The sequence below is a fragment of the Podospora pseudocomata genome, chromosome 6 (genome assembly GCF_035222375.1).
Source record: "Podospora pseudocomata strain CBS 415.72m chromosome 6, whole genome shotgun sequence".
Classification (NCBI taxonomy): Eukaryota; Fungi; Ascomycota; class Sordariomycetes; order Sordariales; family Podosporaceae; genus Podospora; species Podospora pseudocomata.
Genome location: NC_085890.1, coordinates 2,673,142 through 2,698,318, shown reverse-complemented (window position 1 = coordinate 2,698,318; position 25,177 = coordinate 2,673,142). Strand labels below are relative to the sequence as shown.

General features: G+C 54.4%; 9 protein-coding genes across 9 annotated transcripts; 4 read left to right on the top strand and 5 right to left on the bottom strand.

Annotated features, from left to right (window-relative positions):
• Positions 1–884: 884 nt before the first annotated feature.
• QC762_606700 (uncharacterized protein) lies at positions 885–2,387 on the top strand. Its single transcript, XM_062892356.1, has 2 exons — positions 885–1,378; positions 1,437–2,387. The coding sequence occupies exons 1-2, from the start codon at positions 1,184–1,186 to the stop codon at positions 2,205–2,207; spliced, it is 966 nt and encodes a 321-aa protein (XP_062740885.1). The 5' UTR covers positions 885–1,183; the 3' UTR covers positions 2,208–2,387.
• Positions 2,388–2,412: 25 nt separating this feature from the next.
• QC762_606690 (uncharacterized protein) lies at positions 2,413–3,603 on the bottom strand (the record flags this gene model as incomplete). The annotated part of the gene is made up of 1 exon (XM_062892355.1): positions 2,413–3,603. One exon carries the CDS (start codon positions 3,601–3,603, stop codon positions 2,413–2,415), a length of 1,191 nt encoding a protein of 396 aa, XP_062740884.1.
• An 875-nt stretch (positions 3,604–4,478) lies between these two features.
• On the bottom strand, positions 4,479–6,468 carry cct1 (chaperonin-containing T-complex alpha subunit Cct1; the record flags this gene model as incomplete). The annotated part of the gene is made up of 3 exons (XM_062892354.1): positions 4,479–6,149; positions 6,218–6,303; positions 6,381–6,468. 3 exons carry the CDS (start codon positions 6,466–6,468, stop codon positions 4,617–4,619), a joined length of 1,707 nt encoding a protein of 568 aa, XP_062740883.1. The 3' UTR covers positions 4,479–4,616.
• Positions 6,469–6,653: 185 nt separating this feature from the next.
• QC762_606670 (uncharacterized protein) lies at positions 6,654–9,434 on the top strand. The gene is made up of 9 exons (XM_062892353.1): positions 6,654–7,189; positions 7,248–7,269; positions 7,324–7,350; positions 7,416–7,480; positions 7,540–7,681; positions 7,741–7,793; positions 7,848–7,922; positions 7,982–8,190; positions 8,244–9,434. Exons 1-9 carry the CDS (start codon positions 6,975–6,977, stop codon positions 9,089–9,091), a joined length of 1,656 nt encoding a protein of 551 aa, XP_062740882.1. The 5' UTR covers positions 6,654–6,974; the 3' UTR covers positions 9,092–9,434.
• Positions 9,435–9,835: 401 nt separating this feature from the next.
• Positions 9,836–11,296, bottom strand: QC762_606660 (uncharacterized protein; the record flags this gene model as incomplete). The annotated part of the gene is made up of 4 exons (XM_062892352.1): positions 10,950–11,296; positions 10,554–10,881; positions 9,944–10,486; positions 9,836–9,884 (listed from the first exon to the last, which is right to left on the bottom strand). Exons 2-4 carry the CDS (start codon positions 10,640–10,642, stop codon positions 9,836–9,838), a joined length of 681 nt encoding a protein of 226 aa, XP_062740881.1. The 5' UTR covers positions 10,643–10,881; positions 10,950–11,296.
• A 3-nt stretch (positions 11,297–11,299) lies between these two features.
• Positions 11,300–13,308, top strand: QC762_606650 (uncharacterized protein). The gene is made up of 2 exons (XM_062892351.1): positions 11,300–12,369; positions 12,429–13,308. The coding sequence occupies exons 1-2, from the start codon at positions 11,936–11,938 to the stop codon at positions 13,027–13,029; spliced, it is 1,035 nt and encodes a 344-aa protein (XP_062740880.1). The 5' UTR covers positions 11,300–11,935; the 3' UTR covers positions 13,030–13,308.
• Positions 13,309–14,193: 885 nt separating this feature from the next.
• Positions 14,194–15,822, bottom strand: QC762_606640 (uncharacterized protein; the record flags this gene model as incomplete). Its single annotated transcript, XM_062892350.1, has 1 exon — positions 14,194–15,822. One exon carries the CDS (start codon positions 15,820–15,822, stop codon positions 14,194–14,196), a length of 1,629 nt encoding a protein of 542 aa, XP_062740879.1.
• Positions 15,823–18,939: 3,117 nt separating this feature from the next.
• On the bottom strand, positions 18,940–21,223 carry QC762_606630 (uncharacterized protein; the record flags this gene model as incomplete). Its single annotated transcript, XM_062892349.1, has 4 exons — positions 18,940–18,988; positions 19,067–19,171; positions 19,194–21,070; positions 21,125–21,223. The coding sequence occupies 4 exons, from the start codon at positions 21,221–21,223 to the stop codon at positions 18,940–18,942; spliced, it is 2,130 nt and encodes a 709-aa protein (XP_062740878.1).
• Positions 21,224–21,632: 409 nt separating this feature from the next.
• ALG9 (mannosyltransferase) lies at positions 21,633–23,943 on the top strand. Its single transcript, XM_062892348.1, has 3 exons — positions 21,633–21,889; positions 21,982–22,663; positions 22,716–23,943. The coding sequence occupies exons 1-3, from the start codon at positions 21,795–21,797 to the stop codon at positions 23,754–23,756; spliced, it is 1,818 nt and encodes a 605-aa protein (XP_062740877.1). The 5' UTR covers positions 21,633–21,794; the 3' UTR covers positions 23,757–23,943.
• The last annotated feature ends 1,234 nt before the right edge of the window (positions 23,944–25,177 follow it).

Here is a 25,177-nt window from a genome sequence, read left to right as displayed (position 1 = left end):
ACCAAGTAGAGGTGCATCTATTTCCCTCTAAGAAAAGCCTGATACAACTCCAGAATCAGCTGGAGCTTACTCGACTGAAGCGGCTCTTCTCGTAAGCGGATCCTTCTGCGACCCCCTCCAGATCCTCGTACCCGGCGCACGGCGCGCTATAGAGCAAACCAACTCTCACCGCTGGTGCCAGACTTCTCACTGGACGTTTGTCTTAGGGGGCCACGGGGGAGTGAAGTTTAATTATCTTGGCTCTCGAAGGAGAAGGCGCATCCCCATGTTCTCCCAACTTGTGGTCCCAAGCTTCATACCTTATGCGGCGACGTCATTCTCAGTGCATTCAAGAGGTGCTTGTGTACTTCGTCAAAATACATACGATACAGCATATGTCTGCCTAAATCCGGTGAGAGCATTCTTTTGTACAACATCCACGCTGTCTTTTTCGCGCGTAACACCTTGACTCTACACTCTCTGTGACCAAATGGATTAGGAGTTTAAAATAGACGACAGACTTTGTCTCCCTCCCTCAAGTTGCAAAAGTCCGAGTTTCATCTCCAGCACAGATGCCGACAGAAACAGCCGGTGCGCAGCAGCCAAGTCAATATAAAGCAGTTGGACGCCTCAGCCTCTTGATATTCGGACGTGGCTTGCTGACTACTAGGTCTGACCGCTGACGTCCTCCAATAACTCTATCCGTAACATCGTGAAAGTATAGATCCTTACCTCACGCTAGCGTATCTAATAGGGCAGTCCAGCCGAGTGCGGTGGTGTAACCACATAACTTAGGCGCTCAGAAAATAGCGTCGGGTATAGTTAGCCGCGCCAATTGCAACGCTGGTTATCCACATACATTTCATGCTTGTGCTAACAAGGACTTGCTTCCCCCTTGGGAACAAGGGCCACCGAGGCCAAACCCGCTGGGGAACGGAGCCATGGATTACTCACGTTTGCCAAATACCTACCTAGGTACAGTTACGGCCCACGGACCAGACTACCGAGTGCCACCGTCCCATTCGGTAATGAGATCATAACCGGTGGTGTGCGTTGATTGCTTAATTATAGCTGAGCGATCTTATGGGGGGGAAGATATGCAAGGTACAAATATCCCAATATCCGCTCACCCCAAAAAGATTTAGTTTCTGTTTACTCTACACCGTGGTCTGTCTTCTCACCTCAGTCATACCTAGGCATTACGATGTTGTTCAAGTCCCTTGTCCTCCTCGCGGGTACCGCTGCCGTGGCCCACGGTGCTCCCTCCGCTCCTGGTGCTAATGACATCCCCCGTGATGTCCTCACTCAGATCTCGTCGTGGGGATCCAACCCCACCAACCTCCAACTTCACCTCTATGCCCCATCCAACTTGACCGGCAAGCCAGCCATCATCCTCGCTGTGAGCACCCCTCTTCCTTTCTAACTCCCCATTATCTCCATGCTAACACCCCTCCAAGCTCCACGGCTGCTTCGGCTCCGGCCCCTGGCACGCCGAAATGACTTCCCAATTCCAAACCCTCTCCTCCTCCCGCAACTTCGTCGTCCTCTACCCATCCTCCATAAACGACAACAACTGCTGGGACGTCGCCTCCCCCGCCTCCCTCACCCGTGACGGAGGAGGTGATTCCACCGGCCTAGCCACCATCGTCCGCTGGGCCACCACCACTTTCAACGCCGACCCCAAGAAGGTCTTCATCACCGGGTCATCCTCAGGTTGCATGATGTCCAACGTCATGGCCTCGGCCTATCCCGACCTCTTCTCCGCCGTGTCCTGCTACAGCGGCGTCCCAGCCGGCTGTCTCGCTGGCTCCCCTGGCAGCAGCCCCATCAGCGCCGATCAGACGTGCGCCAACGGGGGGATTAGAAAGACGGGGGAGGAATGGGCTGAGGTGGTGAGGGGGATGGCGCCTTTGCCTGAGGGCAAGGGCAAGGGGAAGGGCAAGGGTAAAGGGAAGGGGAACCAGGGGTGGAAGTATCCCAAGGTTGCTACCTGGCATGGGGATAATGACTTTTTCGTGAACTATTTCCACAACTTTGAGGAGCAGCTTGAGCAGTGGGGGGCGATTCACGGGGTGGAGTTTACCAGGAATGAGACGAATGTTCCGGCGGCGGGCTACACCAAGATGGTGTATGGGGATGGGACAAAGCTGGTGGGATATTCGGCTAGTGGGGTGGGGCATGTGGTGCCGCAGTTTGAGGCGGTTGATCTGGAGTGGTTTGGACTTTGAGGAGGATCTTGTTGAGGTGTATGAAAAAGAATATAACGATTCCCATGCTCTGAACAGATATATGTCGCTCATATGGAGACAAATTCGATGATATCAGAGTGCCTTGAGAGACCACGTATGCGATATGTAGCAAAATGCAAAATATATCCCGTAAGAAGTAGGTAGAGAAAGAAAGATCGCTTCCAATGACCGAAACCTACGACCTTCAACACCAAGCATACTTCTCGTTAGCCACCCAGTCCACCTCCTCCCCCTCCTCCTCCCCATACCACATCAAACTAGCAATACTCTCCTTATCCCTTTCAACAAACTCATACTCAACCCCAATCTTCTCCACCAACCCCCTCACCAACCCCGTCGGATTCCACATCTGCACATCATGGCTCCTCCACTCGTCCGCCTCCGCCCGCGCAATCCCAATAATCGCTTTAAACCCCTCGACGAGCTCCTCCTCAGCCGTATTCTCCTCATCCTCCACCACCACCCTCAGCACATGCAACGTATTCCCCTCCGTCTTCCCCAACCCCCCATAATACCCCCTAGTCCAAACAGCCCAAACCCTCCTTCCCTTCTCCCCCGCCACCGCCCCCCTAACCTCAGGCGTCCTCCCAAAGATATGCTTCGTCATGAAATCCTCCCTCATCAAATGCCAAAGCAGCTGATCCAATTCCGGCGCCAAAGCAACATGTCTCTTTTTCCCGCCATCCTCCTTCGCCAACCCGGCCAGTCGTTCCTTTAGCAACCTCTCATCAACGGCGCAGAGCTCCGCCAGCTCATGATACCCAATCGTCTTGACCCCTTTCCCTCGAGGCGACCCGGCAGCGGACGATGGCGTCCAAGAAACATGACTCGACCGAAACGGCGCCCACCCATGCTTGGCATAGAACCCCTTCCCGATATCACTATACAACACGCTAAACACCACCGGCCTGTCCTCCCCGCCGTCTTGCCAGGTCTTGAGCCGTTGGCCCAGGTCAGACATCATTCTCGAGGCGTAGCCTCTGCCTCTGTACTTTGGGTCGGTGAAGACAGAGGCGATGCCGTGGGCGACACCCTCGCGGACGGAGCCGGAGGGGGTGGTGTAAAAGGCGCGTTTCTTGATGGATTCGCATGATGCTAGGATCGGTCTTTCCCCTGAGGGGGATGGGGGGGAGGACAGAGTCAAAAGCCAGTGGGTGATGCCCCCGTTTTTGGACAGGGGCACGGTGGTGAGGTAGGCTTCTCTGTCGAGGTAGTCTTGCAGGGTTAACGCGGGGCCCCATTTGGGATGGGAGAGGGTGAAGATTTTGGGGAGTTCGGAGGGGGTGGGGTTTGTGAGGGTGATTAAAGGAGAGGAGGAGTCGGGGGAGGAGTCGGGGGAGGGGTCGGGGGAGAAGTCGGGGTTGTTGGAGCCCATTTTGGTGGTGGCGATGAGGGCGAGAGTGAGATTGAGAGGTGGGTGAAGCTATCGCCGAAATAATCTATCCGAAGGGTAAGATCAACCAAGCAGGAATGTGCTGTGTTCAAAGAAACAAAGAAAGGGGGTTAGCAGAAGAGCACCAGTCCCTGAGATCGAACAGCAGCAGCAGCTGGCCAGAAGCTTAAATCAAGTCATCAATTGACGAGTCGCAAAAAAAGGGGAACGGAAACCCGGCAAAAGTGGATCAATCATTGGTTCGACAAACGTTTGCTTCCATTGATACCCGTGGCTTACCGATCCGGGCTCCGCAACACCGCACGCCGGCACCGGGCACCCCGCCCCGCCCGGTCCTCCCTCGACCTACCGCACTTGGCAACGCTCACAGCGCTAGAAAAAGACTAGAAGGCTAGTGATCATACGGGGCTATCTTGTCTCCTCAATCTACAATTGTATCGGGATTTGTTTTCCTCTTTGAGAACTAAGAAACAGTTGAGCTTCAAGGCGGCACAGCATCCCGTCCGTTGAATCCTGTCCCGGTCGGTACCTTTGGCTCTTTGTTGCCCACTGGTCGAACCACCGATCAGCACCTCAAAGAAGAAACCCTCCGCAGAGACAACTCAGACCATCTGACCTGCCCAACCCCGGAAATTTTACGTCACAAAAGACTCTTGCCAACTTTGCTGTTTGCTGTCTCGTCTAGCGGCTGTCATCCGGCTGCCGGCGTGACTCCCCCTCTGTACCACAGCGGATGAGGGGCCGCGCTGGGCCTTCGGTTGTAAGCCGACGGTATCCGGCCCGGCACCACCTCCGTCACCGCACCAGCACCGACCGCCAAACCCAGTTCTCGAGATATGATATGATAGGAGAGGTATGATATGTCTCCATAGGTAGATAGCAACACGCAAAAAGGCTGCTCATCCCTTCATTATATGTCTTACGGTGTTTTTTTACACTCAAAACAAAGTGTCAAGCAGAACTAAAGGTATCTAACTTTTTTCTCTTCCCTTCCTCTAATGATCATGTCCGTCATGTCCGTCATCCGCTGGCGCCTCTGGGTCGAGCTTGATGAGTGTATCAATACGCATGATGCTGATGCACGCCTCTACGGCGCTCTTCAGCTGTCTGATCTTGCTCATGCTTGGCTCCATGACGCCGTTCTTGATCGAGTCCACGACCTTGCCCTTCATGAGGTCAAGACCATAGTTCTTGTACGCCTTCTTGCGGGCAACTGACTTTTCGTCCTCGTTCGCCTCGCCCTCCTGGATGCGCTGCGACAGCGCGTGTCTCGACCGCAGCTGGGCGACGAGCTCTGAGGCGTCCTTGGCCGCGTTGACGGCCAGGGTCTTGGGAATAACAAGTAATGATTGGGCAAACTCGCCAATGGCGAGCTGCTCGCGGGAGCCGACTGTGCCAGCAAACTCTTCGAGGTAAATGTGCAGCGCAGTCTCGACGGCACCACCGCCAGGAACAAGGCTGCCGCTCTCCAGCGTCCGCTTGACGGCGCACAAGCTGTCGTGAACGGAGCGCTCCATTTCGTCGAGGGTGAACTCGTTGGGGCCACGGAGGATGATGGAGGCCGAAGAGTGAACCTTGGTGCCCTTGACCAAGATGCACTCGTCGTCTGAGATGCGCTCCTGTGAAACCTCCTCGGCGTGACCAAGATAGGAGGCCTCGAACTTCTCGTCACCGTTCAAGTCTGAGAGGGAGCTGAGCATGGTGGCGCCGGTGGCTCTGGCAATGCGGCGGAGATCCTCCTTCTTGCACCGACGTACAGCCATAGCACCGCGCTCAATGAACAGCTTCAGGCAGAGGTCATCGATACCCTTGGTGGTAAGGATAACGTTGGCGCCGGCCTTGAGAATCATTTCCACGCGTTCCATAACCATGCCCGCTTCTCTTTGCCTGATCGCCTCGAGTTGATCGGGGTCGTCGATGGTGATTTGCACGCCGAGCTTCATGCGTTCCTTCTGAAGGTTCATGTCGAGAACGGCAATCTTGGCGTCTGTTATCCGGGTCACCATGGCCTGGGAAGCGACAGTGCAGTTGAGCGCATACCCCTTGACCAACACAGACTCGAGAGCACCCTTGCCGTGGGCCTTGAGAATATTAACAGCCTTGACCGGGTACTTGGTCTCGCCCTTGTTGCTCGTTGTCTTGACAGCCTGCATAGCATCCACCACCATGTTTGCGAAAAAGTCAGAATCGGCGCCGATGATCTTGCTGCTCATGGAAGTCTTGGCAATGTTGATCAGAGATTCCCGCCCGAGCTTGTCGACCTTGATGCTGATATGCTCGTTCATGTACTTGACCGCCTCTCTGAGGGCCAGACGGTAACCTGTGATGATGGTGGTAGGGTGTATCCGGTTCTTCATCAGCTCGTTTCCTCTCTTCAGCAGCTCGGCCGCAATCAAAACGACCGACGTTGTGCCATCGCCGACTTCCTTATCTTGTTGGTGCGCAAGGTCGACGAGGATCTTGCCGGCGGGGTGCTCGACGTCGAGTAAACTGAGGATAGTCGCGCCGTCGTTTGTCACCGTCACATCCTGTTTGTCCTTCGTGTCAGGGGGATGTTGCGGTCAGTCGGCGGGGCGGGGCAGCAGCAGGCACTCACACCGATATCATCGACCATCATCTTGTCGAGGCCGCTGGGGCCGAACGAGCTCTTGACGACATTGGCGATGGCTTGCGTAGCAAGAACTGCAACGGTGGTCAGCATGGATGATCGAGCTTCGGAACAGCTCCCCGCTGTATAGTGGGTGACGAGGCCGACTAACCGTTCTGGTCGCGGATTTCAGTGCCGGAGATCTTTGTGCCTCCCAGGAAGAGGGTGCCGTTTCTCGGCTGCTCGAACATGGAAGCCATCGCGATGTATTTATGTGTGCAGTGTTGACGGTGTCGAGAGTGGCGGTGGGGATATGGGGGATGGAGGGGTGGAAGGGGGAAAGGGGGCGTTGGGTCTCTGTTGACAGGCTCCAGGCACAGTCGGGACTCGAGCTCTCTTTCGTCGTTGCCCTGCAAGGCGGGCTCCTAGCTCAGGAACTTTTTATCGGAGGTGCAGATAATCCCATCCCGGTCTTGAGCTCCAAGGCAGCCCTGTAATTGGCTGGGTCACTGGCATGCCCCGCTAAAAAGTCTACGGGCCTGGGCCTGTTCCCGCCGTTGCTATCAGAAGGAGGGGTATCCGTTCCATGGTGGGGTAGCCACCTCTCTGAAAACGCCCAGCCGTCCGGACACCTGAGACCGGCATTGACTCAACCTCGCCGTCGAGAGTCACGCCCCTTTTTTTCTTCCTTAAAAACGCGGCTCCATCTTGACCTCTGAACGTTATACTCACCTCAGTTCACTTCAACAGGCGAAAAGGCATCACCATGGGCGACTCTACCGAACAATCCAAGTCGGCGTTGAAGAAGGCTGAGAAGGCCGCGAAGATGGCAGCTCAGAAAGCTGAGAAGGCGGCCAAGCAGGCTGCCCTGCCCATCCAGAGCAAGAAGGACGACATTATTGGTATTACCGCCAAGAAGGGGGAGAACTTCAGCGCCTGGTATCAAGAAGTTGTCCAGAAGGCCGAGATGGTGGAGTACTAGTGAGTGCTGAAGTCCCTTAGCTTATCTGTGAGAGCTATGGTTCTAACACATGGACAGCACCGAGATCAGCGGTTTCTTCGTACGTTGTGTTCTAGGGCTAGTCTTCCGACAGAGTTGACTTATATGCTTTTAGGTCATGCGTCCAAACACCATGTACATCGTGGGTCAACCCTTATCTCAGCTTGCCAAGCCTGTCTTTTTGGCGAGGGACTGACTGTTGCGCAGTGGAATACTATCCGAAAATGGTTTAATGAGCGCATTGAGGCTGCCGGTGTCGAGGAATGCAACTTGTTCGTCTTCATCCCTGTCCCGGCATCGGGTTGCGAATCTTACTAACACCACATTGCAGCCCCATGTTCCTCAGCTCTACATCACTGCAGAAGGAGAAGGACCACGTTGAGGGTTTTGCCCCAGAACTCGCGTGGGTCACCAAGGCTGGTGAGAAGGACCTCGAAGTGCCAGTTGCCGTTCGCCCAACTTCCGAGGCAGTGGTACGTTGAGCGCTCCTCGCAACGCTGGGTCAATCAGATGCTGACGGAGATCTGAAAAGATGTATCCCTACTACTCCAAGTGGATCAGGAGTCATCGTGATCTTCCCCTGAAGTGAGTTCAAAACTCATTCCAAACATTCTCGGCACTGCTAACCCCAAGCTTAAGGCTCAACCAGTGGGTATCAGTTGTGAGATGGGAGGCTAAGCAGACAGTGCCCTTCCTGCGCGCAAGAGAGTTCATGTAAGGATCTCATAAAGCGGCACCAAGTTTCACAATGCTGACCTGTAACCCTTCTCAAGGTGGCAAGAAGGTCATACTGCTTTCGTGTCAGAGGAGCAAGCAGGAAAGGAAGTTCTGGAAATTCTCGAGTTGTATGCCGGTATCTACGAGCAACTGCTCGCAGTGCCAGTCGTCAGAGGCAAGAAGACCGAGGCTGAAAAGTTCGCCGGTGGCTACTACACCACCACCGTTGAGGGTTACATCCCAAGCAATGGCAGAGGCATCCAGGGTACGTACATCGATAGCAAGCTGTGTCTATGTGTTCAACTAACGTAACATCAGGTGCCACAAGTCACTGCCTTGGCCAGAACTTCTCCAAGATGTTCGACATCACTGTCGAAGACCCCGCCAACAAGGGCCAAAAGATTCACGTCTGGCAAAACAGCTGGGGTCTGTCAACGAGAGTGATCGGTGTCATGGTCATGATCCACGGTGATGACAAGGGTCTTGTCCTCCCACCACGCATCGCCAAGACCCAGGCCATCCTGATCCCCGTTGGGTTGACGGCTAAGACCACCCCAGAGGACAAGGAGAAGCATCTCGACCGCATGTATGAGTTGTTGGCAATTCTCAAGAAGGCCGGCGTTCGCACCGAGATCGACACCCGCGAGGGCTACACCCCAGCCTGGAAGTTCAACGACTGGGAGATGAAGGGCGTTCCCGTCAGACTTGAGTTCGGTCCCAAGGATGCGGCCAAGGACGTTGTCTCCTTCGCCCGCCGTGACACCGGCGAGAAGGGCACCATCCCCATTGGTGAGCTCACCACCAAGGTCCCGGAGCTCCTCGAGACCATCCAGCAAGACATGTACAACAAGGCCGAGAAGACCTTCCGCGAGCATCGCGTCAAGATCACCAACTGGGACGAGGTTGTCCCCGCTCTCGATGCCAAGAACGTTGTCATCATCCCCAGCTGCTTGGTCCCCGCCTGCGAGGACAGAATCAAGGAGCTCACTCGTGGCGAGGATCTTCCCGAGGGCCCTGACGGCCAGAAGGTGCCATCTATGGGGATGAAGTCACTTTGCATTCCCTTTGAGCAGCCGGAGGGTCTGGTCAAGGGTGAGACCAAGTGCTTGAACCCAGAGTGTGGTCGCCTTGCCGAGTCTTTCTGCATGTTTGGTCGCTCTTACTGAGTAATCTAGAGGGGAAGGAAAACAAAATAATCGATTCTTTGTCGTTCACGGGGGTAAGCAATAGCCTGTTAGCGGAGATGATCATGTGCTTGGGCAGAGGACAAAAGCTTTCATTTTGCAGAGTGGAGGATAAGGGAAGGGTTATCTTTTAACGGGGTTAGGAGTCGCGGTTTGGCTGGAGGGAAAGCGATTCTGGCTGCCTAGCTCGATCCCTATTCTTTCCCTAGGCAATAGACAAAGTATCGACCATTCATTTGCTCTTCTGGCGTTTGTGATGTGCTGGTTCGGGCGGGCATATAGAACAGAGGGCGGACAGGGTTTATGACCCCGACGAACATGGCGCGTCAAGTTACTTTTGAAGTGTCAGTTATTTTGTACACGACGTGTATACATACAAGCAAAAGTTTAAAAAGAAAGATACATGAATCGCTAATTCGACACATACTTGACCTCTACCCAGAAGCAAATGACCCCCCCCCCCTGCTAGGTATCAAATCTGAGGTTCCCGCGAAACGCCTGGCTCGCCCTCCCAGAAAATGCAGACCACCACCGCCCTAACCGCAATGAATGTGAAACTCTTTGAAACGTAGCCAGAAATATGCAGCTCCAGCAGGTGAGCCTACCAATCAGCCGCCCATCCATTCTCCTCCAAAAAGTCGCTACAAGCCTGCTTCAAATCCAAGTTTGGCCTGAGCTCGCTCGCCTGAAGCGGCTCCCTGGTAAGAGGATCTGTCTGTGACCTCCTCAAGTGCTCCAGAATAGCAGCTCGTTCGTACGACTTGCCTGTTTTGGTCTGTTGTGCCCTTTGTCAGCCCAGTCAAACCCCCCAATCTGTCCCGGTGCGGCACTCACAATAACAGGATCAACCATAAACCCAAAAGTAATATCATCCACCGCCCAATCCGGCACCCCCTCCTCCGTTCCTCCTTCTCCCTCGCCTTCTCAAAAACCTCCCTCACCCGCCTCAGCTTCTCCTCCCACTCCCTCGTCAGCTCCTCCGCCTCCTCCCCAGAGAGAACAGCAGCCTCCTTCTTCTCCTTCCTTAACAGCATCAGAACCTCCTCTTCCAAATCAGCCGTCTCCCTCCTCCGGCGCTTCTCCTCGTAATCCCACTTTTCTTTTTTACACTTTAGCACCTGAGCGGTGATGTTCCCAAGAGACTTATCATTCGCCGCCACACACAGCTTGTGCGCCTTGTACGCGTGCTCGAGAGCGTCCGAGTAAGCGCGGAGGGCGAGGTGGGCTTGGGAGAGGTAATAGTGCGCTTTGAGGTTGTCGGGGGAGAGGCCGAGGCAGGATTCGCAGTCTGAGATTACGAGGTCCCATTGGGAGAGGCGGAGGCGGGCCATGGCGCGGTTGGTGTAGAGGGTTGGGTTGGTGGGGTCGAGGTTGAGGCTAAGGGGGGAGAAAGGTTAGAAAGAAAGGGGGGTTTGGGTGGATATGGGCCGTGAGCTGGGCGTACGCTTGGGAGTAGAGCGCGTCGGCGCGGGAGTATTCGCCTTTTTGGAAGTGGCGGTTGCCTTCCTCGCGGAGGAGCTGGGATTTGGACATGGTGGGTTTGGGTTTATGCGGTTGTTGCTGGGGATCGAATGGAAGGTCTGGAAGGGAATAGGTAGGTAGCTCTGTAAGTGCTGGTGGGCGCTGTTGTAGGGCTGATCAAGCTCGAAAGGTTTGGGCCGTTGTTGCCAAAAGTTGAGGATGGTGTCAGGCTGGTAGTAACACAGGTTCTGGGGAAAATAACTAGTATTGCAAGTCAGTAAATCGTGTAGTTATTGTCAAGTTACATCCTTCTGAAAGTTAAGAGGCCTGTTAACTAGGTGTTGAGGCGTGGTTTGAAATACGATATGTGTTGACTTACTTTTGCAGTTTTGGTCACCTGCCCACAGGATGTAACACGAGCAAGAAGCAAACAGTTAACAAGGCCAGCTCGACGGTGAATGATATCGCGGCTCCGGAGCAAGCAAAGCAAGCAGCGGACACACCCCACGGCGGGGAGGTCCTGCCTGATGAGGGCCAGCGGGATCGGGTGAAAGCGGGGCATGGCTGAAGACCCCCCGATCTGTCGATTTGTCAAACGGGAATCTTCTGGAAGCCGAGCTCTCCACAGGAGGCCCAGCTCGGGGCCGTCTCCGAGTCTGGAGCGTGGGAGTTGGCCCATTCTTCGGCGGTGTCCGGTGAACCTGATCACTTCTTCCGAAACATTTTGTTTCGACTTCCGCAGCAAGACCGGCATGATCCGAAGGACCAGAGGTTATCAACCACCCCCTCCCAACGCGGGGGCCAAGGTCCGGGCCCGGGGCTTACCCCACCTGCCCACTCCGCACGCACGCCGGCTCAGCTCCAGCCTTCCCCGCATTCCACCACGATAAGGCTTATCACGATGGCCTCTCCTATGGTCTCCCTCCCGTTGTCTGACCCCGGAAAACCAGATTCCGTTTCACATGGCAAGATGGCAAAAACTGTGTCCAGTGCTACCCTACCTACCACACTTCCCACGGAGGTTTTCGCGTGTTCACGTGTCCTCCACGTTGAAGTTGACAGAGCACATGCTTAACCGCGCCAGTCAAGATTGACAGCTCGCATGAATGCACCAGTCCATGCGTCTGAGCTGCGTCTGAGTACCGATGTGACATCTGGCCATCCAATTGGGTTGCCTCCGTCTGCACCGGTCGATAGGCTACCAGGTAAGTCGGATGTTAGGCAGGAGTGGCAGGCGGGGGAAAAGCTGCGGTCGGTGAAGGCAGGCATGGCCCGGAACTTAAAACGCAACGTAACCTTACTCCCATGTTTCTTTCCTTTTTGTTGTTCTTGTGCTCGCAGATATCCTGTAATTGAAGGCCCATCATGAGACGACAAGAGACACCAGAACAGACACAGGACACCATGGTGGCCACCACCTTAGCCCAGGACGACTCCCCGTTCTTTTCCCTCCTGCCACCGGAGATTCGGGAGTTAATTTACCAGGACATCTGGAGCGAGAGTGGTTCAAGGCAACACATATACAAGGATAACGACAAGTGGTCTCATGTTCCCTGTGTGGCAGACTACTCCACTGGAGATACTCGTTTTGAGAAATTCACCCAGAGTGCCAGAGGATCGCAGGAGGAGTACTACTGGGTGAAGCGGTTGAAGTCGGAATGGTGTTATCACTGGTGCTGCGAGCAGTCGACAGCCAAATGGCACAGGGCCCAAAACCCCAACGACTCGTGGAGGGAGGAGAATGTCGGACATGCCGGGCCCAGCGGCTTCATGAACCCCATGCTGGTGTGTAAAAGGATGTATGTGACCCTCACCACTGATCCCCGCAGTCCCCTAAACTAACAGTCCACGCCACCAGGTACCGCGAAGCCCTCCCCTCCCTCGTCGCCAACACCACCTTCGTCTTCACCGACCTCCTCGAAGCACACGGATGGCTCTCCCTCTACGGCGGCAACCCCGAAAAGCTCCCCATCCGCTCCCTCGAAATCTGCATCCTCACCACCCAGCTCATGACCGAGCTCTACTTCCCAACCTCGGAAGAAAACGAAGGCCCCAACCCTACCTTTGGCCACGGCAACAGCAGCAACGGTCGCAGCGAGGACTCCCACCCCGGCATCACGATGCACTCCAACCCCTGGCAGCGCGTCTGCGACCAGCTCGCCCTCCTGCCCAACCTGCACAGCCTCCACATCTGGTTCCACACGAGGGACCTCCGGGACTGGCACAAGCGCATGAGCGAAACCCGCTTCTTCGCCAAGCTCTTCAACGTCAAGGTCAAGGACAGGAACCAGTTTGTCTTGGCCCTCCCGGACCTGCCCCTCAAGCCAAAGCGTGGACTGCCCAGCCACCACTTTTTTGAGAACGAGACCTTGGAGGGCGCACCGTTTGTGGTTGAGAGGGGACCGAGACCGAATAATTGGCGAGTGCATCTGATGGCTTCGGGGTTGAGGGGCCCATGATGTTTCAGCGAAAAGCGTTTTGAGGAAAACTAACCATGGGCATTTCTATCTAGGTTACTGGAAGAAGCTATATTCCGGACTCGTGTAAACAGCTGGTCCTCTCTTGGCCCAGAAGCAGGAGGGCGTATTTTCCTTGAAATTGCCAGAATGTGGGGGCTCGGCGGATCAAGCTCAAGCGTCTAGCTGGAGTTGTGTGCTAGGTACTGTTGACATGAAGCATGATTAGACATCACATCATTTTTTGGCGGGAAGAAAAACCTCAAATCCAGTCAAGTCTTGGTACAACTCTTGTATTCTACAACTCCCATCGTGTACTACTGTAACAACACGCCAATGTACAACTCTGATCGCCCCCCCACCCCCCCTTGGATCATCAAAGAACACTCCCAACCAGAGTTCAACAAAACAAGAAAGCCATCAACAGGCCACACAAAAGTAAGGAAAAGAATATCTTTAAGCTTGTACATTTCCCGCACAAAGGGCAGGTCGTAGTTAGGTATCCACCAAAACAGAAAAGGTCCAAAAGAGAAAAGGTCCATAGCATAGTTCCAAAACAAGGTCCAAAAAAAGCTTCCAAAAAATACCTTTCTCCAATAGAGAAGAAAAGGTCGCAAATGAGTGACTTGAAGATCCCCGGTTTTATTTTAAAAAAAAAAATGAAAAAAAGTTCATCCCCACCCAAAAACAAGAAGAAAAAATGCCACACCAAGGTCCCCTTAACGCCATCAACTCCCTTCCCAGAGCCAGATACATAAAACACCCCACCCTCCGAAAACCCATAACTTGAGCAAGGCATTTACACCGTTGCGTGGATCAAGATACAGCCAGTCCCCCTCTCCTCCTGTCGTTCCTTTCCCTATCGTCATTTGTGTTTCTCACATGATGCGGTCCTGCTGCCAACGACAGCACTGCACCCATCGCAAAGCACCTCCATTCACGGCCGTGGTGTCAACCTCAACCCCCTCCTCCTCTCCACCATCTCCCCAATAATGCCTCTCCCTAGGCCTCGCCGGAAACCTCCTATACCCTCCCCTCACCCTCCTCCCCACCGGCACCTCAAACTCAAACCCCAACCCCTCGGGCCATGCCAACCAGGTGCATACCTCACCATCCTCCCCTCCCCGCAGACAAAGCCCCCCTAATAAGCCTGCCCAGGCGCCGGGCTCAACCCCCCATCTGCATCTCATACTCGCCCCCCCCTTGCCCCATCATCGTTCCAATCCCACCACTCCCACCACCCCCCGGACTGGGGCTGACCCCCTGGTTCGTCGAGTAAAAACTCCCCGGGCTCTCGGACCTCTCCGCGCTCTGCCAACCCCCATTTTGTTGCTGCCCCGGCGGGGATGGAAACCCCCCCGTGTTATTCCCATTCCCACCCCTATTATACCCCCCCTGGGGCACAACCCTCGGCCCGTTCTGCGCCGGCCTGGGCTTCACCGGCCGTGTAGACAAGCAAGTCCTCGGCACAACCCCCTGCTGCGATCGATCAAGCCTAATACACAGCGCCCAGCCGTCATCATATTCGTGCAGCAACCGCACCAGCTGTCCCGCCTTGAGACCTAATTCGTCCTCGAGAGTGGGCTTGAAATCGAGCTGGACACGATGCACAGTTGAGTTTTGGGGCCCGCCGGCAGCGGCGATCTCGGCTGCTGATGTGGAGGAGGGGACCATAGTTGAGGGGGACATGGAGTGCATGCTGTATTCTGTTCCTGCTGGGGATGCCGGGCCGGGGGCGTATAACGGGGATGGTGGCTTCGTCAGGTCCAGTGGTTTGGGCAACCCCTTATTGTGGTGGTTGATGGACGTCTTGCGGGTTAGAGGCTTGGAGCCGGCGCCAAAATCGGGGAGGTCAGTGTCCTGATCTATTGGGGATACTGGCTCTGGTGTTGGAGAGCGGTTTTTGCTCGGGACGGCAGGGAACTCTGGCGCGAGGGTAGACACCGGGCTGACGGGCTCGTTGTTGTAGTTCCTGGTGGAGTGGCTGTCGTGGAAGGGATTGAGGGAGTAAACGCTCCCTTGGGTGCCAGGGCGGTTGTCCCCGGTGGGGGTGGTAGACTGCATCCTGTGGCGCTCCCAAGCTGAACCCCCTTGGTTAGGACGATTCAACGGCGACAGAGAGTTGGTCGGGGAATGAGACGGGCCGGCGGGGTTGACGGTGAGTTGGATACCCCTAGAAGCCCTCCGCTCGGGGTGCCCGCTAGGAGCCAAGTTCTGCCACAGTTGAGAAACCGGACGGAGGCTCAGTCTGGGAGCCGCGCTGGGGGCAGCAGCAGCGGGCGGGCTTCTCGATATGGCTGCGCTGTCGGAGAAAGGTCCGTGGATCTTTTCATCGTCCTCGATCTGCTGGCGTCTGCGGGCTTGCTTCTTCTTGCGCATGCTCATTATCAACCAGACCACCACGAAGAGTACTAGCACGCCGGCGAGGACACCCATTGCGATGCCAGCTTTGACCGCGACGCTTACGCCTTCGTCGGCGTTGCCAGTGTTCGTGTTCATATCCTGTGTCGGTCTGGATGATGGCGTGCCTCGAGAGGTTGACACCTCCGGGGTGACGCTAGGTGCCACGAGGGTTGAGGTCACTGGCGAATTGTCGATGATGATTCTGTCGTTGGGGGCGTTGGTCACTGGGTCGATCTGGTCAGGCAATATCGCTTCCAGTCTCCTCTCCAGGCCTCGCAGCTCGATATGTGGTGTCTTTAGTGGCTTCTCCTCCGCTGTCCTCGTAGCCGGCGCCGCAGCAATGACCGCCTCCACCTCTACCACATCATTCCTCATCCTCTCTCGTGCTGCCATCGTAGCTGTCGTCGCACGGGGTATCTCGGGTAAACTTCAACTTCTCGTCCGAATCCTGAGCGTCTATTCTAGATAATAATAAATAAAGATGGGATCGCAATGTCCCGGCGATGGTGTTGGCGTCCTGTGTCAAACTGGCTCGGGAACACGGCAACGGGAAGAGAATGAAGGGGTCGGTAGCAAACAGAGAGTCTCTTGCAAGGGAAGGTAGAGGGTGGGTGAAAAGAGGAAGAGGTGAGCGTTCGCTGGCGTCAATCTCTGCGCATCATGGTCAGGATTCACAACATCCACGACAGCATGCCCGGCGACAACAGGACGGCGATGTCTGGTGGACAGAGACAGTGAAGTGGTAGGACGAAAAGCGGGAATGGGGGATGCAGGAGAAGGGAGGGCGAGAGGGAAAGAGGAGAAGGCAACTGCAGTCAGAATGGCAGCCAAGACCAGCCCAAGAGCGGCAAGGTGGTGGTGCTGTTGAACGGTGTCGCTGGGAATGGGGAAGGGTGGCCGGGATCAGCGAGATGCTCGAAAGGAACGCAGGCTGTGTGTGAGGCCAAGCCGTGAGCTTACAGGGTCACAGCGATGCAAAATGGAAGGGTCTAACGAGTTGCAGTTTGCTGTGCCTCCCCTTGTCCCCCCTTCTTGGAATCGTTCGCTACACTGCGCCGTTTTCCTGTTTTCCCATCCCTTCTCTCTATTCTCTTCCGATCTGCTCGTATCACGGTAAAACCATTCGATAATGTTTCGTTTCATCCAAACCACCTCTGGCCACGAGCTCTCGTTGCTTGTTTCTTCTTCCCCTACCCCAACGCATGGACCCGTCCAACCTTTCAGGGACCGCATTTTCCTGATTGGCGGGCCGCAAATCAACCCCTGAAGCGAGATTGTCGGCAGGGATTCCATTGGCTGGTAAAAACTGCCCGCCGGGGTATTTCGAGGGGGAGCCAACTGCTCGCCTTGATCCGCTAGGACTATTTTGGCATCAGCCAAAAACGCCGCCCCCCACCAACTGGCCGCTGTCGTTCGCCGTCTCTTGATGCCTCGTGGAAAAGGCTTCCATTCTTCTTTCGAGAATTCCTTTTTCTGTGTGTGTGTGTGTGTGTGTGTCTGTGTGTGGTTGTTTCGTTTTTACCAACCACGTGTTGTGCTGCTGCTGCTGTTGCTGCCACCATCCTGCCGCCCATGCGAGATCCCGATGGGTGTTTGCATTCCAAACACACAACTGGGTGGGTGAGGGCAACACAGGCGACTCGCTCCGTCACACGCAGGCCAAGCAGACGATGAAGGTGAGAATGCAGCGCCTGTCTGATGTTGGATCACCACTTTTGACCTTTCTCTCTCCTCGCCTTCTCTGTCCATCTTCTCACCAAATCCCCGTGGCTGAGTTTCTCTCCAGTCCATCAGGTCCCAAGCACCATCGGAATTTCTATTCTCAGCTTTCTTCCTGCTGCTGACCCTTTTACGCCTCACCAAACACCCAAGAAATTATTCACTCGGTTCTACGCCGCAAACCAACCCACCACTGCTAACCAACACCCCTAATATATTACTACATAACAACGGGCCTCATGCACCCTCTCATTCTAGGCAATTGATCAACCATTTCCCTCCTCATATGCACAATTTTACATAACCACCTGCAAGTTGATCACTTTGATCCTTAAGGCCAACAAGAACTTGACCTTTTTATTTTTTTATTGTTTTTTTTTTATTTTTTATATAATGATTCCTCCGCACTGGCTTCCCTCCAGACTGCGCCGCGATCTTGTCTCCTGTTGTGGTTGTCTTATCGGAATTCAATTCCCATCTCGGAATTTTTGATGGGTGGTGGTCGTTGATAGTGGACTGTTGGTGTGGGCCGGCCGCTAACGTTTCACCTTTTCCGCGCCGTTCAATCCTCTTTCTCCACGCGCGATCAGCGGAGCACTTTCAGGGTCCCCCCGTTTCTTTTGTCTCGGCCGCCGAGCCCGAGAGCACCGGCCGGGTCGGCGACCTGCGACCGTGAGGGCCTTGTCTTTCTCCATTTGTAGGGCGGTAAAGCCGTGGGGAAGATGAGATAAGATTGAAAGGTGACGCCATTCCGAGATCCGAACAGCATGGGGTTGGTGTTGAAGCTGTGACCATCAATGGTGATATCTGTCTTGAGAAAATGCATCAACACGATGAGAACACAACGCTTCGATGGTTCATCAAGGTTTGCAATGGTTGAGCTTCCTTCCATTGACGGTTATTCCGATGCTTGAATGTCCAAGATATTGGAACTCCCCACATGAGAATTATGCATCGCCAATGATGGGCCATAAACCTGGAATTTTGAACAACTACCCACATCAATATTATGCACCAATAAGCCAAGTGATCAACATCTGATCCGAATTGTAGACCGTACCTAGGTGATCCATGACGCGGAAACGGGGAATCACGGCAAACCCAGCTCCTTTCCACGCCTCTATGCCTCGCCGCAAAGCCATCACGGCGTAAAACAAAATCCAACTGTCACGGGAGCATCAAGCTCGGTCTATTTTACCTCCAGCTTGCCACCCTCAGCGGCGAAGCAATACGTTACCGTCCCGAACCTGCTCGCGACCTGATCTCCAATCCACTAATCCATCAACCTTTACGAGACAGTCTGGTTTGTTTTACAGTACTCTTCATTTTGTCTACCTCTGTGCTGGTATCATTATAACAAGTAGTCCTACATCCCATAGACAGTGCCTTCTTGCTGAACGGAAACACCATGATGCACCCGGCTCATCCGCCCATCCATCCTTGCTACACTATGCAAACAAGAAATCCTCCCCCTCCTCCTCTGCTGTACACACTAACCACTCGACGGGTGGTATCCCTATGGCTCGAAATTCCCGAGTCTAGCAATAAAAAAAATGCTGGGGAAAAAAAAACCCCCCATGGTGGACGACTCATCCGCCAGGTCCATCTTGTGCGTTCCACACGCGCTCATAACTTGAGCAAAAATCGACTATTGGTGTAAGTCGGCAATCGCTCCGCTAAGTTCCAAAGAGAAACCCATATTTTGTCGTGGAGCATTTGCTCAAAGACGATGAGCCAACCTCTATACCACATCCTATCCCTCGACAACCAACAAAGGAGGCGGCCGTTCGATCAGTTAGGCGTCACGTCGAGACTCGGATCGGTCGTTCGCCGATCCTTCCTGACTGTCAGTCGAGCCTTGCTGGCCGTTGGCCACGTTTTGCTCGCTCAGAAGCCTAGCATAGTGAATGGCACGTACCTAATGCTGCCAGTACTGATTCTGTTGCTGTTGCGGAGCTTGCTGCTGAGCCTGCTGCTGACCTCCATTCTGCTGGGCCTGGTGACCAGCTTGACCTTGGTAGCCCTGCTGGGGCTGATAAGCAGACTGACCTTGATAGCTCTGTTGAGCCTGCTGTTGAGCCTGCTGCGGAGCCTGTTGCTGAGCCTGTTGCTGAGCCTGCTGCCCGTAGGCACCCTGTGCCAAATTATGGAGAATCGCGGCTGCGCCGGCCCAGTTCGGCGGCTGAGTGTACCCAGTCTGCTGTTGGGGAGGGGTTGGGGATGGAGCCGCTGGAGCATAACCGTACCCCTGCCCCTGGGCCTGGGTTTGAGCCTGCGGCCAGGCGGGATAGTTAAACGTGAACCCACCCGTAGGAGGCTGCGGCTGTCCGGGAATGGGTGGACGCGGTGCCTGCTGAGCAGCTGAATAACCGTGCGGCGGAGGGGGGAAAGGAATAGCTGGCATGCCGGGCCAGGCGCCTTGGGTAGGAGCTGGAACGGGTGCGAATGAAGGGCGGACATGTAAGCTGTAGGGAGAAGGGCTGCCGCCGGCGGAGAAAGCTGGCAGAGTTGCGGATGTTGCGGTGGAGACATCAGTCGAGACAGACGAATGTCTCCCATGACCAAAGCCGCGAGGACCCCCTTCGTTGTCGCGACCGCGGAAATTGCCTCTGAAGCCGCCCCTGCCACGGCTGTTTCCTCGATCACGGAAGCCATCATGACCACGGTTATCGTCACGGCCTCGATTGTCGAAATCACCATGCTGATTGAAGTTCAGCTGGTCGCGAGCCGGACTCGGGGGCCTGGGAGGTAAACCAAATCCAGGGGGTCTGGCCAATGGACGGTAAGGCCCATCGTCGTCATCATAATCGAGTGTAGCTGTTGTCGCAACGGAGGAGCTAGGAGCATGTTGGGCGCCCCAGCCTGAACCTCCGCCTCGACCACCACACTTTCCGCCGCGACCGCCACCGCGACCAGTTCCTGGTTCAATCCCGAGCTTTTTCTCGCGGTTCGTTCGCTTCTGCAGCTTATTGTTCCGCTTGTACTCTTGTTCCTTCTCGTCGTCGGAGAATTCCATCTCTTCGGGAGCAAGCTCCTCATCGTGCACGTTGCTCGCATCCGTGTACTTCGCTTGCATAAGCGGCTTGGTGAAAACAGAATTGGCATGCCTCGTTGAGAAGAAGATGGGCATTCCAACCTCCAGCCCAAGCTCTTTGATCTCCTCTTCGTTGGCGAAGCCCACCGTATACTTGGGATCTCTGACGTTGCCTAACACATCAGCCAGGGCACCAATGACGGTGCGGTCTTCCTTGCACAGTACAGTGCCGGTGTCTAGAACCTGCTCTGCAGCGGACTTGCAGGATTGGATGACAAGATTGGTCTCGACAATGAACTGAATCTGACCCAAAAGCTCAATCTTATCCTCGGGGAGAATTTGAACATCAGGCTTGGGGATCACCTCTTCAGGCTTCTCGTTTTTGGATCGGATTGGCTCTCTAACGCCTCCAGACCCGTTCACATCACCATCATGCTCGAGAGCCATCAACATCCGGGCGGTTTCCTCGACGCCGAGAATTGGATAGTCTTCATCATCTGAGTCATCATCTGAAGAATCGGAGCTTGAGGACTCATAGGGTGAAGAGTCAATCTCCCACTCTGGGTGCTCGCCCTCCTCTTGCTCTCCATCTTGGACGGGAGTCTCGTTTGTCGTATTTCTGATGGTCTCTGTAATATCAGTTTCCTGTGTTGTAGTCATGACTGTGTCCTTGACATTGACATTGCTCTCCGTTGTAGTGACAGTCGCTGGAGCAGTAACAGACTCCTGGGCTTTAGCCACCATGTCTTTGACATCATTCTCGGCGGCAAGAGCAGCCTCAAGCGCGTCAGTAACATCTGGGCTGCCTGGGACATCGAGATCCATGCCCTCATCCGGGCGAGCAGAGGCCTCAACCACTGGAGATAGATTCTCCTGCTGCTTTTCCGGCTGCAGAGCAACATTAGCCAATTGTACTGTGAAAGTCTGAAGAGCAAAACTTACAACGACAGGAGTGTTTTGCGTCACCTCACTGGTTGGCTTCTCCTCAGCTTGCCCCTGGCCAAGATTGAGGCCGGGGATCTGCATAGAGGACCCTTCCATGCTTTGTACTCCCTGAATGGAAAATGTGGTGAAAAGAGGTGGGAAGTATGTAGGGTGCTATAGTTCTGGGTGAAGTAGCTTCACAGGCTTTCCGATCGATCAATACTCGATAAGGCGATTCAGGTGCGATAAGAAAGTCGTGAGGGCGATGATATCGAGATGGCAGAGAGAGGAGATATTTCGACGTGAAAATAGTCTGATCTGATAAGATAGAAAACAAAAAAGAGATGAACCAAATCTCCTATTCCGACTAGAGAAAAGACTGTTCAAAACCTCTGATGAAGTCGCAAAGGTTCTCTGATGGCCACGCAAAAAAAGTCTGGTTCCAAAAAAGTTCAGAGAACGCCGGCAAGTAACGCGCACGGACTCTCTTCGGGAAGTGGATCGCTCGCTTAATGGCGCCTTACCTGAGGCGGTTAGCGGCATTGACTGCCAGCACGTCTTGGCTTGGGGACATCGAAGCCGCTGGAGAGCTGACGTCTGTGTGTGTTCTTCAGCTCCCGCAAAAAAGTGGCAGCTGAATGCAATCACTTTCCTCCTGCAGCCCCGGAATAGGGTCCAAAACAACACAATGGCTCCCAAAGCCAAACCAGCAGCTCCCAAGCCTGCCCCCAGCCAGGAGAAGAGAGAATTCGTACATCCATCAGCAAAACACGCCAGGAAACAGTGAGTTTCTCTGCTACCCACGTCATATCCCAGCCGGGTGTCCCGCGAATACATACTTGGGAATGTTGAGCTGACATGCGCTTCTCGGCCAGGGCTATCAAAGATGCCTTCGCGATTCAACCCATCTCTGCCTTCTACTTCTTCCTAGCCGCCAATGCCGTAGCAGCTCTTTTCTCCCCGATCCAAGATTGCGACGAGACGTTCAACTACTGGGAACCTACCCACTACCTCAGCCATGGCTACGGTCTTCAGACCTGGGAATACTCCCCCGAGTTCAGCATCAGGAGCTGGTTCTACATTGCTATCCACGCCGTTGTTGCCAATATTCGCCGTCTATTGCCTCACTCTAACAAGGTGGCCGAGTTCTACTTCCTCCGCTATGCATTCGCCGTGGGGTGCGCATTCTGCCAGACCTTGATGTGGCGCTCCATCTGCCTGGCCCTGAGCCCCCGTGTTGGAATCTTCTTCATAATAGCCACCATCTTCAGCCCCGGAAATTTCCACGCGAGCACGGCCTATCTTCCCTCGAGCTTTGCCATGTACATGTCCTGTCTTGGCGCGGCCGCCTTCATGAACTGGCGCGGTGGGATCAAGACAGCGATGGGCATGTTCTGGTTCGCCGTAGGAGGCGTTCTTGGCTGGCCGTTTGCCGCCGCTCTTTGCGCGCCATTCGTTGCGGAGGAGATCTTCTTTGCTGCTGTCAGTGACCAGGATCGTATGTTTGAGTCTGCGCTTCGCGTTTTTCGTGGTGTTATGGCCGGAGTTCTTCTAGTTGTAAGTTTTCATGACCCGCCTGGGTCAAACGCCAACGCTAACTAGCCAATAGGGCCTTGACGCTTCTATCAACACCTTTTTCTACAGAAGGTTTGAACTTGTCTCTTGGAACATCATCAAGTACAACATCTTCTCCGAGACCGGCGGCCCCGACCTCTACGGCACCGAGCCCTGGACCTTTTACTTCAAGAACCTGCTGCTCAACTTCAACATCTGGTTCATCCTTGCGCTGGTTTCTCTACCGCTGTTCTTCTTGCAGAAGCTCTTCATGCGCTCAACAGGAGAGACTTTCCAGTCTGGGCTTCGTACCTTTGTCTTTTTGACGCCCTTTTACATGTGGCTGGGCATCTTTACCCTTCAGCCCCACAAGGAAGAGCGCTTCATGTACCCTGTATACCCTTTCCTGGCTCTCAACGCTGCCCTGGCCTTCCACAGTTTCCTCACCTTCTTTGGTAACGCAAGCCCCAGGACGCTCGTGGGAAAGATCCCAGCCAAACTCAAGCTGGCTGTGGTCAGCCTTGGGCTCGTGACGTCAGCTATTGTCGGTCTTGCCCGCATTGGTGGCATGTACACTGCCTACCACGCCCCATTGTCCCTCTACGATCCGCTCTTTGAGGTCGGCGGACGGGGCGACACAGTCTGCTTTGGCAAGGATTGGTACCGCTTCCCTACTTCGTACTTCCTCCCCAAGGATATGCACGCCAAATTTGTCCGTTCCGAGTTCCGTGGCTTGCTTCCTGGAGAGTTTAGCGAGGCCACGACTGGGTTTGGCTTCTTTGGCGGGACTTGGCTGCCTACCATCGGGTTGAACAACAAGAACGAGGAGGACATGGGCAAGTATGTCGACTTGAGGATGTGTGTTTTCATGGTGGACACGCAGTTCCCGGAGAGGGGGGATGTGGAGCTTCCGCCGAATGAGCCGGACTATGCGAAGAATGTGGATCGGTGGGAGGAGGTCAAGTGTCTTCCTTTCTTGGATGCGGAGAGCACACCGTTTTTGGCGAGGGCGGTTTGGGTGCCTGATTGGGAAATTATTCCTGAGGGGTTTAGGAGGAAGTGGGGGAGGCATTGTTTGCTGAAGCAGAGGAGGTAAAGGGGGTCATTTGTATGATGATAGATGTGAGGGTTTAAATGGGTGGGTATATAGGGGGTATAGAGTATATGACTACAATGGGACTTGGTGGTATATGTCTGTAATATGTATCATAGATTGGGGGAAGGTTTGTTTCCAGAATATACCTTATAAAAGGTATCGAAACGGTATGAACCATCACATCGACTCCTTGATCAAAGCATGATGCTTGAAGCGTTGTATCAAGACTACCTGTACGAATTGTGAGCCGAGGATCAAGACAAACTAATAACACTGTCTCATTTCGAGGACCGAGGACAGAATTTAAGTTTTAACAGAGGGAATGGCATCCCAATTTCATGACTCCGGTGCTTCTCGATGTCATGACCGCGTAAGCCTAAGGACTCCTCGTGTGGCACCACATTCGACCCGAATTGGGCAGAGAGAATTGAATAAGCATCTTGAATTGATTGTGTAATTGGACAAAGCAATACTCGCCCTTGTGCAACTGGTCTTCTCATGCGTGAATGCAACCCAACTACTCCACCCAAGTCTCTCAATTCAAGCCCAAAGCCATGTCGACCGTCTTGCTTATATCCAGCGTCTCAAGATATCTAGACTTTTGGCAATAGACGCGAACTGTGTCAAGGGAGATCTTTGATTGTTACCAATCTGGTAAGCCATAAAGTCCCCCAACAGAAGTATCATTCACTACTCACATCATTCAAACATAGATATTTCTTCATCAGCGCAAAGAGCCCACGCCGGCCCACACACCCCCGCAACCCCCAATAAGTTCAACCACCATGGCCTTCATGCTCACAAACTCCCCCTACCTCCTCTCCCAAATCTCCCTCGCCAGCTTCGTCCCCCACCTCACCCAACCCCACCAAGACGCCAAGCGACCCTACCACCCCGTCCCCGAATCCGCCTTCACGATCCAACCCGACACGCTCTTCTCCGCCGAGCTCGACGCCAGCTCCAGAACCTTCCTCGACGTCCTCGCCACCAAGTTCGCGTCCTTTTCTGTGTCGTACAGCAAGTCGACCGTTCTCCGCATCCTGGCCGACACGGGCAAGATCTACTCCCTCAACAACCCGGACGAGCTCTTCCAGTCCATCGTTTTTGGTCCCGAGACCGGGGTGGAGATGCAGCGGTGATTGGAGAACTGCCGGGTGAGGCGGTTGTCGCCGCAGTTCATAACTGGTTTCAGGACGTTTGAGAATGCTACTGTTGAGAGGGAGGAGGGGGGGTCGGGGGTTGGGGTTCAGGGGGGGGTTGCGATGCCGGTTGGGGCTGTTGGGGGAGATTTGCTTGGGTTGACAGATGTTGAGGTCAAGGGGGGGAGGGAGGTGAGGAAAGGGGTGAGGACTAGGGTGAGGAATGAGGGGGAGAGGATATATGCTATTGCTTATCGGAAGGTGAAGATTAGGGAGTTTTGG